This window comes from Myxocyprinus asiaticus, chromosome 33 (genome assembly GCF_019703515.2).
Source record: "Myxocyprinus asiaticus isolate MX2 ecotype Aquarium Trade chromosome 33, UBuf_Myxa_2, whole genome shotgun sequence".
NCBI classification, from domain to species: domain Eukaryota; kingdom Metazoa; phylum Chordata; class Actinopteri; order Cypriniformes; family Catostomidae; genus Myxocyprinus; species Myxocyprinus asiaticus.
Window position 1 is genome coordinate 25,943,813 of NC_059376.1, and position 11,444 is coordinate 25,955,256.

General features: G+C 39.6%; 1 protein-coding gene across 3 annotated transcripts; it reads right to left on the reverse strand.

The window, feature by feature from the left end:
* Positions 1-8,074: 8,074 nt before the first annotated feature.
* LOC127423832 (putative protein 2) lies at positions 8,075-11,294 on the reverse strand. Of its 3 annotated transcripts, none has more exons than XM_051668464.1 (6): positions 11,237-11,294; positions 10,761-10,861; positions 10,548-10,639; positions 10,302-10,410; positions 9,976-10,107; positions 8,075-9,430 (listed from the first exon to the last, which is right to left on the reverse strand). In XM_051668464.1, the coding sequence occupies exons 2-6, from the start codon at positions 10,854-10,856 to the stop codon at positions 9,290-9,292; spliced, it is 570 nt and encodes a 189-aa protein (XP_051524424.1). In that variant the 5' UTR covers positions 10,857-10,861; positions 11,237-11,294; the 3' UTR covers positions 8,075-9,289. The 3 variants fall into 3 exon arrangements, with proteins under 3 accessions (XP_051524424.1, XP_051524422.1, XP_051524423.1); XM_051668462.1 differs by having other exon boundaries at positions 10,761-10,920; positions 11,237-11,274; XM_051668463.1 differs by lacking the exon at positions 11,237-11,294 and adding an exon at positions 11,191-11,222.
* Positions 11,295-11,444: the final 150 nt, after the last annotated feature.

Here is an 11,444-nt window from a genome sequence, read left to right on the forward strand (position 1 = left end):
ATGGCTTTCTCCTACACGGTTGTCCTGAGTGGTTTTTCCTATATTAAATCTCCAGTATGGTCTACCCTGGACTAATGAAATTCAAATCCTACCCGGCTGTCCTAGGTGGTTGTCCTACCTGGTTGTCCTGTGTGGTTTAAATTCAAACTGAGAGTCTTTAAATGGCTTCCTCCTATATTAAAGCTCCAGTAATGATTTCAGAGGAATTCAGAATAAATCAAATAATAACAATTTATTTGTCAGGTACGATATAAAACATTGTTGCAGAAATTCAAATCAAAGCCAATTTCACATGATCAGAATAAACAAGCATTACTAAAAAATAAAAGACAAGTCAGAGAAACATACCTGACAAAACTACATGCAGCGGTGCAGCATGGGAGATCTGCTTACAGATCCCCTAGAGCTTCCTTAAATATCTAGACAGAATAAACATTGTGTACCAAATGGTATTATCCTTTGAACAATGAGGATTTGGGGGTGAATGGGTTCTTGACTTCCTGGGGTTTAACCTTGTTAACATATAGGAGATCATTTCAATTGAAGGTCAAGGAGGGGGAGACACCTCCAGAATTATGCAGTATTTGGCAAAGACCTTATAACTTTGTTACCATTAGTTTTATCAACATGGGAAAGAGACCATTATACCAGTCGCACAGAGACCTCTTAAATGACATCAAACACTTACAGTTGCATTCTTTGTTTTCATGGTATTTGTTATATTTTTAAATATAAATCTTATGTCTCTGTGTTGGTCCAGAGCTGTTGAAGGGGAGAAGGGGGGGCAGCAAGGTGATTTGCAATTTATCACACTGTGGTGATATTCAGGTGTAGATTTCAGCAAAAGGCAATTTGCAATTTATCACACGTAGTGATATTCAGGTGTAGATTTCAGCTTTTGTGAGAGAGTTCTATGACGTTGATTCTCGCAGAGTTCTTTGACTTTTACCAGAAATGGTGCCTTTTGGTTGTAGACATTCCGTTGCCAGCCTTACAGAAGCAACAGTGTTTTTTGTGTTTTTCAGTGTTATTCAAGTTGGGCATCTGCACTAACTGTATTTTGGATGTGCCTGCTTTGACATCTTGAGAAAATTAAAGAAGAACATTACAGTGACAGTTATAAGCAAGCATAATGTTAGATTTTCTGTACCAAAGTCCTCTGAATCTGGTCTGCATCACACCCTGATCCTATTCCCTCTTTCTCTTCCTTAACTTTCCTATCTCCATCTCAACTGTTCTATACAATAATGCAAAAGGCCAATAAATTAAATAAATAAAACTCTTTGACAGAACCTTTGCATATTTCAGAGAGAGAATGTGTTACTTTAGGCATATACTAACCAAAGATGTACAGTTCTTTTGGAATTCAATCCCATTATAAGCAATGAGGCAAATTCTTTTCAAGAATGTAAAACCTTAAGTAAAATATACTGTATGGATTTTTTGAAGCTTAATTAAGCCCTCACCCCTTATTTGCCCATATACTGTACCTTCCTCCCTCATTTGTTGTTTTGCATATTACACTTGGCATATCAAAGAGCACAAGCATGCAAACACCTTTAAGACCAATGCATGTTTTACAATATGTATACAGTTTGCTTTTTTTTCTCTAAAATTCTTCAATAGAACTGCTAAACATTTCCTGTAAACAAGACATGAGGATAATAATCCCTCAATGCGATGTAAACTATTTTACAGTGCATTCAGAAAGTATTCAGACCCCTTCATTTTTTTTTTTCATATTTTATGTTGCAGCCTTATGCTAAAATGCTTTAAATTATTGTATTTTTTTCACATCAATCTACACTCCATACCCCATAATGACAAAGCAAAAACCAGATTTTTGATAACATACTTTGGGTATGATGCGACAAGCTTTGCATACCTGGATTTGAGGATTTTCTGCCATTCTTCTCTGCAGATCCTCTCAAGCTCTGTCAGGTTGGATGGGGACCGTCGGTGGACAGCCATATTCAGATCTCTCCAGGGATGTTTGATTGTGTTTAAGTCTGGGCTCTGGCTGGGCCTTTCACAGAGTTGTCCCTAAGCCACACTTGCGTTGTCTTGGCTGTGTGCTTCGGGTCATTGTCCTGTTGGATGTTGAACCTTCGGACCAGTCTGAGGTCCTGAGCGCTCTGGACCAGGTTTTCTTTAAGGATATTTTGCTGCGTTCAGCTTTCCTTCAACCCTGACCAGTCCCCCATTCCCTGCCGCTGAAAAACACCCCCACAGCATGATGCTACCACCACCATGCTTCACCGTTAGGATGGTATTGTGCAGGTGATGAGCGGTTCCTGGTTTCCTCAAGACATGATGCTTGGAATTGAGACTAAACAGTTCAATCTTCATTTCATCAGACCAGAGAATATTGTTTCTCACAGTCTAAGAGTCCTTTAGGTGCATTTTGTGTCTGGCACTGAGGAGATCACAAATGATCTCTGGAGCTCAACCAGAGTGACCATCAGGTTCTTGGTCACCTCTCTTACCAAGGCCCTTGTCCCCCGATTGTTCAGTTTGGCCGGGCGGCCAGTTCTAGGAAGAAGAGTTCTGGTTGTTCCAAACTTCTTCCATTTAAGAATTATGGAGGCCACTGTGCTCTTGGGAACCTTCAGTGCAGCCAAACATTTTTGTAGCCTTCCCCAGATCTGTGCCTCGACACAATCCTGTCTCTGAGCTCTGCAGGCAGTTCCTTTGACCTCATGGCTTTGTTTTTGCTCTGATATGCATTTTCAGCTGTGAGACCTTATATAGACAGGTGTGTGCCTTTCCAAATCATGTCCAATCAATTGTGTAGAAACATCTCACAGATGATCCAGAGAAATGGGATGCACCTGAGCTAAATTTCAAGTATCATAGCAAAGGGTCTGAATACTTATGTCAATGTGATATTTCAGTTTTTTCTTTTTATTACATTTGCAAAGTTATCAAAATTCTGGTTTTTGCTTTGTCATTATGGGGTATGAAGTCTAGATTGATGTAAAAAAAAAAAGAAAAGAAAAAAAAGAAAGCATTTTAGCATAAGGCTGCCACATCAAAATGTGGAAAAAATGAAGCGGTCTGCATATTTTCTGAATTCACTGTATATCTTAATACAAAAACATGTTCAATATTTTGATAAATAAAGTGTTTCTTGTGAACATAATAACAGCTGTTAGCCAATGCAGTTTTAGAAATAGGTGCAGTGGTAGAACCATAGTTAGGTACATTAGAGAAGGCTTGCCTTTGTTGTTTATGGGTTGTCCACAGATTACAAAATTGTAAGGCACTTATATCCAACTCAATCAATTGTGTTTACTGTCAACATTAACAGAACAAAAGTGCGATAACTTCTAGTTAGATTGTTTGGTATGTTCAGTCACCAAAAAATAAAATCACTTCCTGAATCAGATTACCCATTATAAAAATACACAAAGTACCAAACCTCATTAAAAGTTCTAAATGGCAGTATTTAACATAGTTGTTCATAGTTGCTCAAATACCACTCAGTGGAACAGAAATAATACAGTAAAAATCTGACTGGATAGAAGTCTTCTTTAAAGTTATTGTTCACCCAAAAATTTAAATTCTACAATTCATCATTTACTTACCCTCACTCAATAATAAAAAATGTAAAAAAATATTTTTACTATAAATCTCCACATTCACTTTCAGAATGTAAAGATTTATAGTAAAAAAAATTACTTAAATGTTGTTCTGTTTCTCACCCACTCCTATCATATAACTTCTGAAGATATAGATTTAACCACTGGAGTCTTCTGGATTACTTTTATGCTTCCCTTATGTGATTTTTGTTAAAAATGGATCTACAGAGCTGTGATATTCTTCAAAAATTCTTTGTGTTCTGCAGAAGAAAGAAAGTCATGCATATCTGGGATGGCATGAGGGTGAATTTGATGAACTATTCCTTTATTGTACTATTTCTCTAAAATGTAATCCGCCTCCATGAAAATATGTATCTTTTAAAACAACCAGAACACTACCTGTTTGTAAAAAGTGAAGCAAGTGACTTTGAACCAGGGCAGAAAATTCAGACTGATAAAGTCACATGAATGAAATAAATAGTGTATGTTTACACTGCGCTAGTGTCTTCTTTAGGGTTGGCTGGCTTGGTGCCGGGTGGAACTGTGACTCACCTCAAACCGGGTGGCGGAGGACAAATCTCAGTTGCCTCCGCATCTTATCACGTGGCTTGTTGAGCATGTTACCACGGAGACCTAGCACGTGTGGAGGCTCACGCTATTCTCCGTGGCATCCACACACAACTCACCACGCGCCACACCGAGAGCGAGAACCACATTATAGTGATCACAAGGAGATTAACCCAACGTGACTCTACCCACCCTAGCAACCGGGCCAACTGGTTGCTTAGGAAGCCTGACTGGAGTCATTCAGCACACCCTGAATTTGAACTTGTGACTCCAGGTGTGGTAGTCAGCATCTTTACTTGCTGAGCTACCCAGGTCCCCCTCAATGCCAATATTAATGGCTTCTGCCAGCTCCTTCCTAGTCACAAATACAAACTTAGGGTCCTCATCCAGGGAGTCTAGAGCACCATACAATGAAACAGTCTTTAAAATTTTGCCTGAGAAGGTCTGGAATGTATTGAAAGTTGTACATGAGCTGAAGCAGTTATGATGTGGCTTGGTGAAGTTTACCTGCTGAATGAGTTTGTCAGTGGCTGGTGAATCTTATTCATAAGGGATCATAGGGGAACTGAGAGAATGATGCACACAAATGGAAAAGAGAGTCTATAAAAATGGCATAGAAGGAATTTCATGTAGTCACTGTGCTGTCGTGTTTAGTTCAGAACTTCCTGGATCACGTCAATATAATGAAGGTAGATTTTAACTGCCTTAGGCATGCTGCATGGAGGCATGAGGACTGCAGATGTGGCCAGAGCAATAAATTGCAATGTCCGTACTGTGAGACACCTAAGACAGCGCTACAGGGAGATAGGAAGGACAGCTGATCGTCCTCGCAGTGGCAGACCACGTGTTACAACACCTGCACAGGATCGGTATTATATCAATATCACACCGGCGGGACAGGTACAGGATGGCAACAACAACTGCCCGAGTTACACCAGGAATGCACAATCCCTCCATCAGTGCTCAGACTGTCCGCAATTGGCTGAGAGAGGCTGGACTGAGGGCTTGTAGGCCTGCTGTAAGGCAGGTCCTTACCAGACATCACCAGCAACAATGTCGCCTATGGGCACAAACCCACCTTCGCTGGACCAGACAGGACTGGTAAAAAGTACTCATCAATGACGAGTCATGGTTTTGTCTCAGCAGGGGTGATGGTAGGACTCGTGTTTATCGTCGAAGGAATGAGCGTTACACCGAGGCCTGTACCCTGGAGCGGGATCGATTTGGAGGTGGAGGGTCCGTCGTGGTCTGGGGCAGTGTGTCACAGCATCATCGGACTGAGCTTGTTGTCATTGCAGGCAATCTCAACACTGTGCGTTACAGGGAAGACATCCTCCTCCCTCATGTGGTACCCTTCCTGCAGGTTCATCCTGACATGACCCTCCATCATGACAATGCCACCAGCCATACTGCTCATTCTGTGTGTGATTTCCTGCAAGACAGGAATGTCAGTGTTCTGCCATGGCCAGCGAATAGCCCGGATCTCAATATCATTGAGCACGTCTGGGACCTGTTGGTTCGGAGGGTGAAGGCTAGGGCCATTCCCCCCAGAAATGTCCGGGAACTTTAAAGTGCCTTGGTGGAAGAGTGGGGTAACATCTCACAGCAAGAACTGGCAAATCTGGTGCAGTCCATGAGGAGGAGATGCAGCTGGTGGCCACACCAGATACTGACTGTTACTTTTGATTTTGACCCCCCATTTATTCAGGGACACATTATTCAATTTCTGTTAGTCACATGTCTGTGAAACTTGTTCAGTTTATGTCTTAGTTGTTGAATCTTTTTATGTTCATACAAATATTTACACGTTAAGTTTGCTGAAAATAAAAGCAGTTGAAATTGAGAGGACGTTTCTTTTTTTGCTGAGATTATTTAGGCTGTCTCAATTGCTTCTGTCTCTTCATGTAATCCCAGACTGACTCAGTGATGTCGAGATACAGGCTCTGTGGGGGCCAGACCATCTGTTGTATGGCTCCATGTTCTTCTAATGAATTCTATTTGCAAAGTGAATGTTGAAATCTAAAATTGATATTTCTTACTCATACACTAAAAGCAGAATATATAAAATTACTGTTGGAAGACAAATGTTTTGTGAAAAATATAAAGTGCCTAAGACTTTTGCACAGTACTGTATATACTATATATATATATACTGTGTGTGAATACACCGATCAGCCAAAACATTAAAAACACCTGCCTAATATTGTGTAGGTCCTCCATTGTGCCATCAAAACAGCGCTAACCCGCATCTCAGAATAGCATTCTTCTCAACACAATTGTACAGAGTGGTTATCTGAGTTACCGTAGACTTTGTCAGTTCGAACCAGTCTGGCCATTCTCTGTTGACCTCTCTCATCAACAAGGCATTTCTGTCCACAGAACTGCCACTCACTGGATGTTTTTTGTTTTTGGCACCATTCAGAGTAAATTCTAGAGACTGTTGTGTGTGAAAATCCCAGGAGATCAGCAGTTACAGAAATACTCAAACCAGCCTGTCTGGCACCAACAATCATCCATGTGATTATCTAATCAGCCAATCATGTGGCAGCAGTGCAGTGCATAAAATCATGCAGATATGGTCAGGAGCTTCAGTTAATGTTCACATCAACCATCAGAATGGAGAAAAAATTTGATCTCAGTGATTTGGAGCGTGGCATGATTGTTGGTGCTAGATGGGCTGGTTTGAGTATTTCAATAACTTCTGATCTCCTGGGATTTTCACGCACCACATTCTCTAGATTTTATTCCAAATGGTGCCAATGCCAAAAACAAAAAACATCCAGTGAGGGTCAGTTCTGTGGATGGAAATGTCTTGTTGATGAAAGAGGTCAACAGAGAATGGCCAGACTGGTTCAAACTGAAACAGTCTACAGTAATTCAGACAACCGCTCTGTACAATTGTGGTGAGAAGAATATCATCTCAGAATGCTATTCTGAGATGCGGGTTGGCGCTGTTTTGGCGGCACGAGGGGGACCTACACAATATTAGGCAGGTGGTTTTAATGTTGTTGCTGATCGGTGTAAGTAGCGGAGTAAGAAACATCTGAGCGGTGTGCTTTTTCTGGCATGCATGCTAACCCAGCTCTCTAGGGGATGGATGCCTTTCCAAGACAGTGTAAGCATATGATTCATCAGTGCCTGAATATCCTAAACTAAACCAAATGAACATCAAGCCACAATCCAAAGTGATAGAAAGGGAGCTGCTACTAAAATGTATGCAAGAAGGATACTTCCATTCTACAATGTTGATGCAGGTCTTGTGGAAAGGGTTTTTGAGCATGAAGAAGAACAGAGAATGAGGTGGTTTAGGGTTTCCTCCCGTGGCCTGCAATATCATTAACTTCGCTCTCTGCTTTCTCTTCAGTTCTTCTTCATTCATGATAAACGAAGTCAACGCTGCCACCCCACCACCACCTCGCCTGATTCCATCTTGAACCCCCCAATTCAAAACCTTCTCAATCCCCACCAAAAAGAAATGGAAATTCACTCTTTTCACCCGTATTGTAAAATTTGAGATTCCCAACTTGGCAAAAACTTTGGTCAAATCTTCAGTATGGTCCTAAGCCTCAGCCACCCTCTCTCTCCTTCTCTGAAGGCACTGTCTATGTTCTTGGCCCTGGCCCCTTCTGCAAACCTACACCAGACAAGGAGACATCAAGGGGGCAGGGAGCATTTAGGCACAGCTGGCCCCTTCTGAGAGAGATTTATATATAGACAGGCAGTCAGTGTCCATTCTTGGGAGTGTGGGGGCAGGTGGAGGAGGGGTTGGGTGGCCTTGGATGCAGCAGATGAAGAAACTACAGAGAGAGAATGTTCTGCAAACAGCAGACAAAGAAATGTTTTTACATTATAAAAGATAAAATTGAGGAGACAAGGAGGAACTTTGGAGGATGGCATACAGAAAGATGATGAGAGTGAGTAACATGTTGAGATGTTCGAGCTATAACAAGCTATTTTATTTGTTGTATATGATACAGCAGAAGGGAATATTTACGGGATCCAAAGTTTAGATATATTTGGTGTTAAGGATGTTTTCTAACTAAATATAGGCTTATCTCACCATTTCACATTTCATTCATGCTTATAGCATCAATTTGGGTTACAGTCATAACTTGACAAGATTCTTCTTCTTGTTATTGCATGGTGAATTTGATAAAACAAATTTGTACACATGTTGAGAACATTCTGTATATTTAATGTTGTAATGCATTTTCACATAAGCAAGGATTTTTCAGCTGTAAAATAGCTGCAAGATGTTTGGATACAAACTGGAAAAGACAGTTACAGCAGCAAATATGATAGTCAAGCAAAGACAGTTACTAATAAAAAGTTCTAAAAATCTTTCACATTTTGAAGTGGATGTTTGCAAAAGAGAGCAATCAACAACAAAAACGTTGCAAATATATTATAGTATATGATTGAACTATTCCTATTTAACATAAACAATACATTCGTGATCAAGGTAATGACAACTAAGACCCTTATGGACTTAATGTCATTACTATTATGAAGAATATATACATTTTTAAGTCAGTTAATTACAATAAGTAACTTAAGATATATGCTTGCGACACGTGCCACCCTTAAATTAGTAAACAATATAAAAAATAAAATTAAATAAAAAACACCCAATTCTCAATAATGGGTCTCATTCTATAAATTTTTCTTGGTAACTTGTAGTGAAACATTCATAAGTGCAACTATTAAGATTATTTACAGTTCTACATCAGTGTTCCCAAATTACACTACTTTGCATGGTAATTTCTTCCTTTGCAAAGTGACTTTAAAGCACAGTAGGGACAACACTCATAAACTATTAGATGAGGAAGGTAAAGGTAATCACTGCAGTGTGACAAACTTGAGGTGAATGATTAATTAAATTATGTGCAAGATGATGGCAAATCAACTTCATAGAATTCTAAACAAACATGTTGCTTTCTGCTTTCTTAGCTCAAGCTTCAATATGTAGGTGGAATATAATCAAATCAGCCTTTGAAAGATTATAATAACAATGCACAGACATCAGGCCCACTGACAAAAGTTATGCTCATAACATTGAAATACGAAGACCATCATGCATGTTATCTTTGTCAATGGTGCCTGGTATTTCCTTTCACCAGAGTCTGACTCAGCTTGATGGCTTAGCTGAGCAGCTTATGCCGGTCAAACACAGTCTTGCGTTGCTCCTGGACCTGTTTCTTCCAGCGCTGCTGTGCTCCCTCTACCCTCTCGAGCACCGTATTTCCACGGCCTTGATCACCATCCACACGAGGCCTCACATCCTGTAGGCGGAGACGAATGATACAAACTACTGATATGCTGCAGGTATGTAGAGCCAACAAAAATATTTATGGACAGAAGACCCCATGAATTCGCTTGACAAGTGCAGTTTTCTGTCCTCTGTTGATGTGTTAACTATTAAAATGAAAAATTGGACAGGACATTTTTTATAATAGACAATAGGCTTTTATTTCACAGCCATCAACCTGTTGAAAGTGTTATTGGGGGAGGGAGATTCTCATTCTATAGAGCATTTGATCGAACAGAAACCTGTGTAATGCAGGATGAGTCACCAATATTTATAGTCCGTGTTCCAGGAAGAGTTTTAAATGTTTTTATCTACTAAAAGATCTTTTTTTTTTTTTACACTAGCATATAGTTGGCATCAAAGAATATAGACATGGATTAAAACTCCTATTTTGATTTCATGGGGTCTGTTTAGGCATGTGAAATAAATTTAAAAGTAAAAAAATTACATTGTAAAATTCGCTTTGAAATAGGTGCAAAGTAAGAATCAAACTTTTCAAATAGATAGAAGTACACATGCCTCTGAATCCTCCTCGTTCTGCAGTGGCATGATGTAGGGATCACGTTTGCGGATCAGAGGATCAACTAGAAGCAGGAAAAGCATATAAAGCAAAAGAGCTCCTACCACTGACAAGTAGATGATAATGGTCACCTGGGAAAGAAGATAGTGGCTGTGAAAACAATCTCATGTGGTTTCTCTTTTGATACCCATCTCTATGCTTAAATTGTACAACTAGATTAAAGAAATTAGAGAACAGAGTGATAATAACAAACATATCTTTCATTGAAAGTGTTTTTTCTTGGGTTACAGTAAACATGGATTAATCATTGGAAGTTGCTCAATACCTTGATTGTATTGCTGCTTCGTTCTTCATACTTGCACTCACAGAGAAGGCAGTAGGCCTCAACATCATGGCCAGGCACTGGCATAGGCTCTACCACATGCAGACAGTTACTATAAACCAACACATTCACAAGCAATCCTCAGAGACAAAAGTATAAAACAGTTCATACATCCATGTAGAATTTAAATCACAGACAATAATCGTATTCTTCGCAGATTATGTGCAATACACGTTTCCAGACTCTCACCAGTCTTTCTGGGACACATTCCTATTGTAGATATGTCCATTTATGTTTCGGTAGGGTGGACAGATGCACTTGCATCGCACATCTTCAAAACTCTGTATGACAGGAATATATTAGGTGTCATGTTTGGAAGACATTTGACTTATGTTGGAAAATACTAGGGTCATAAGTGTGAAGTACAGACACAGTTCTGTATGTGTCAGGGGAATCCAGTACCTTATCTGCATGTGTATATGATATGAGCTGTATGAGATGTAGAAACATCAGAATAAGTGCTGGTGCCTGGAGATCTCGAGCAGTGCTGGACGACATGATGCCTGTACATACATGCAGTTCAGATAGCCGCTGGTGTGAAGCATATAATTGTGAAAACATCCTGTTTCATTGAGGGACATAATTAAATGAAACTGGAAGAATATAACCAAATAAATGACAGCAAGATCAACAACTTGCTATCTGTTTAAAAGGATTATTCCTATTTAACATAAACAATACATTCGTGATCATCTTGCGTATTGAGTGGCTTATGCAGCATTTCTTTTATGCTTAGATAAGCCGTCTTTTCCCCTCACAATTTAGTATTTTGAGATGCGTCTAAATTAAGCAAACGTTAACGTAAAGACACAGACGAACGTGAAATATTTACATGAATCAACGTCCATTAAACATTTGTTTACATTTACCCTACTTACCGGAAGTTCATCAATTTCAGTGTTTTAGACGGATGACTTTTTTTTGCCCCGCCCCATATCCGGTGAAAGGCAACTTAAAAGACTTCACAAATAAGATTTTATTACATACTCTCAAGTATAAACAGAATAACATTACTTAACGTTATACCACAACTACATATAAACAGTAAACACATTATATCCAGTTTTGGAATAACGCCATAATTAA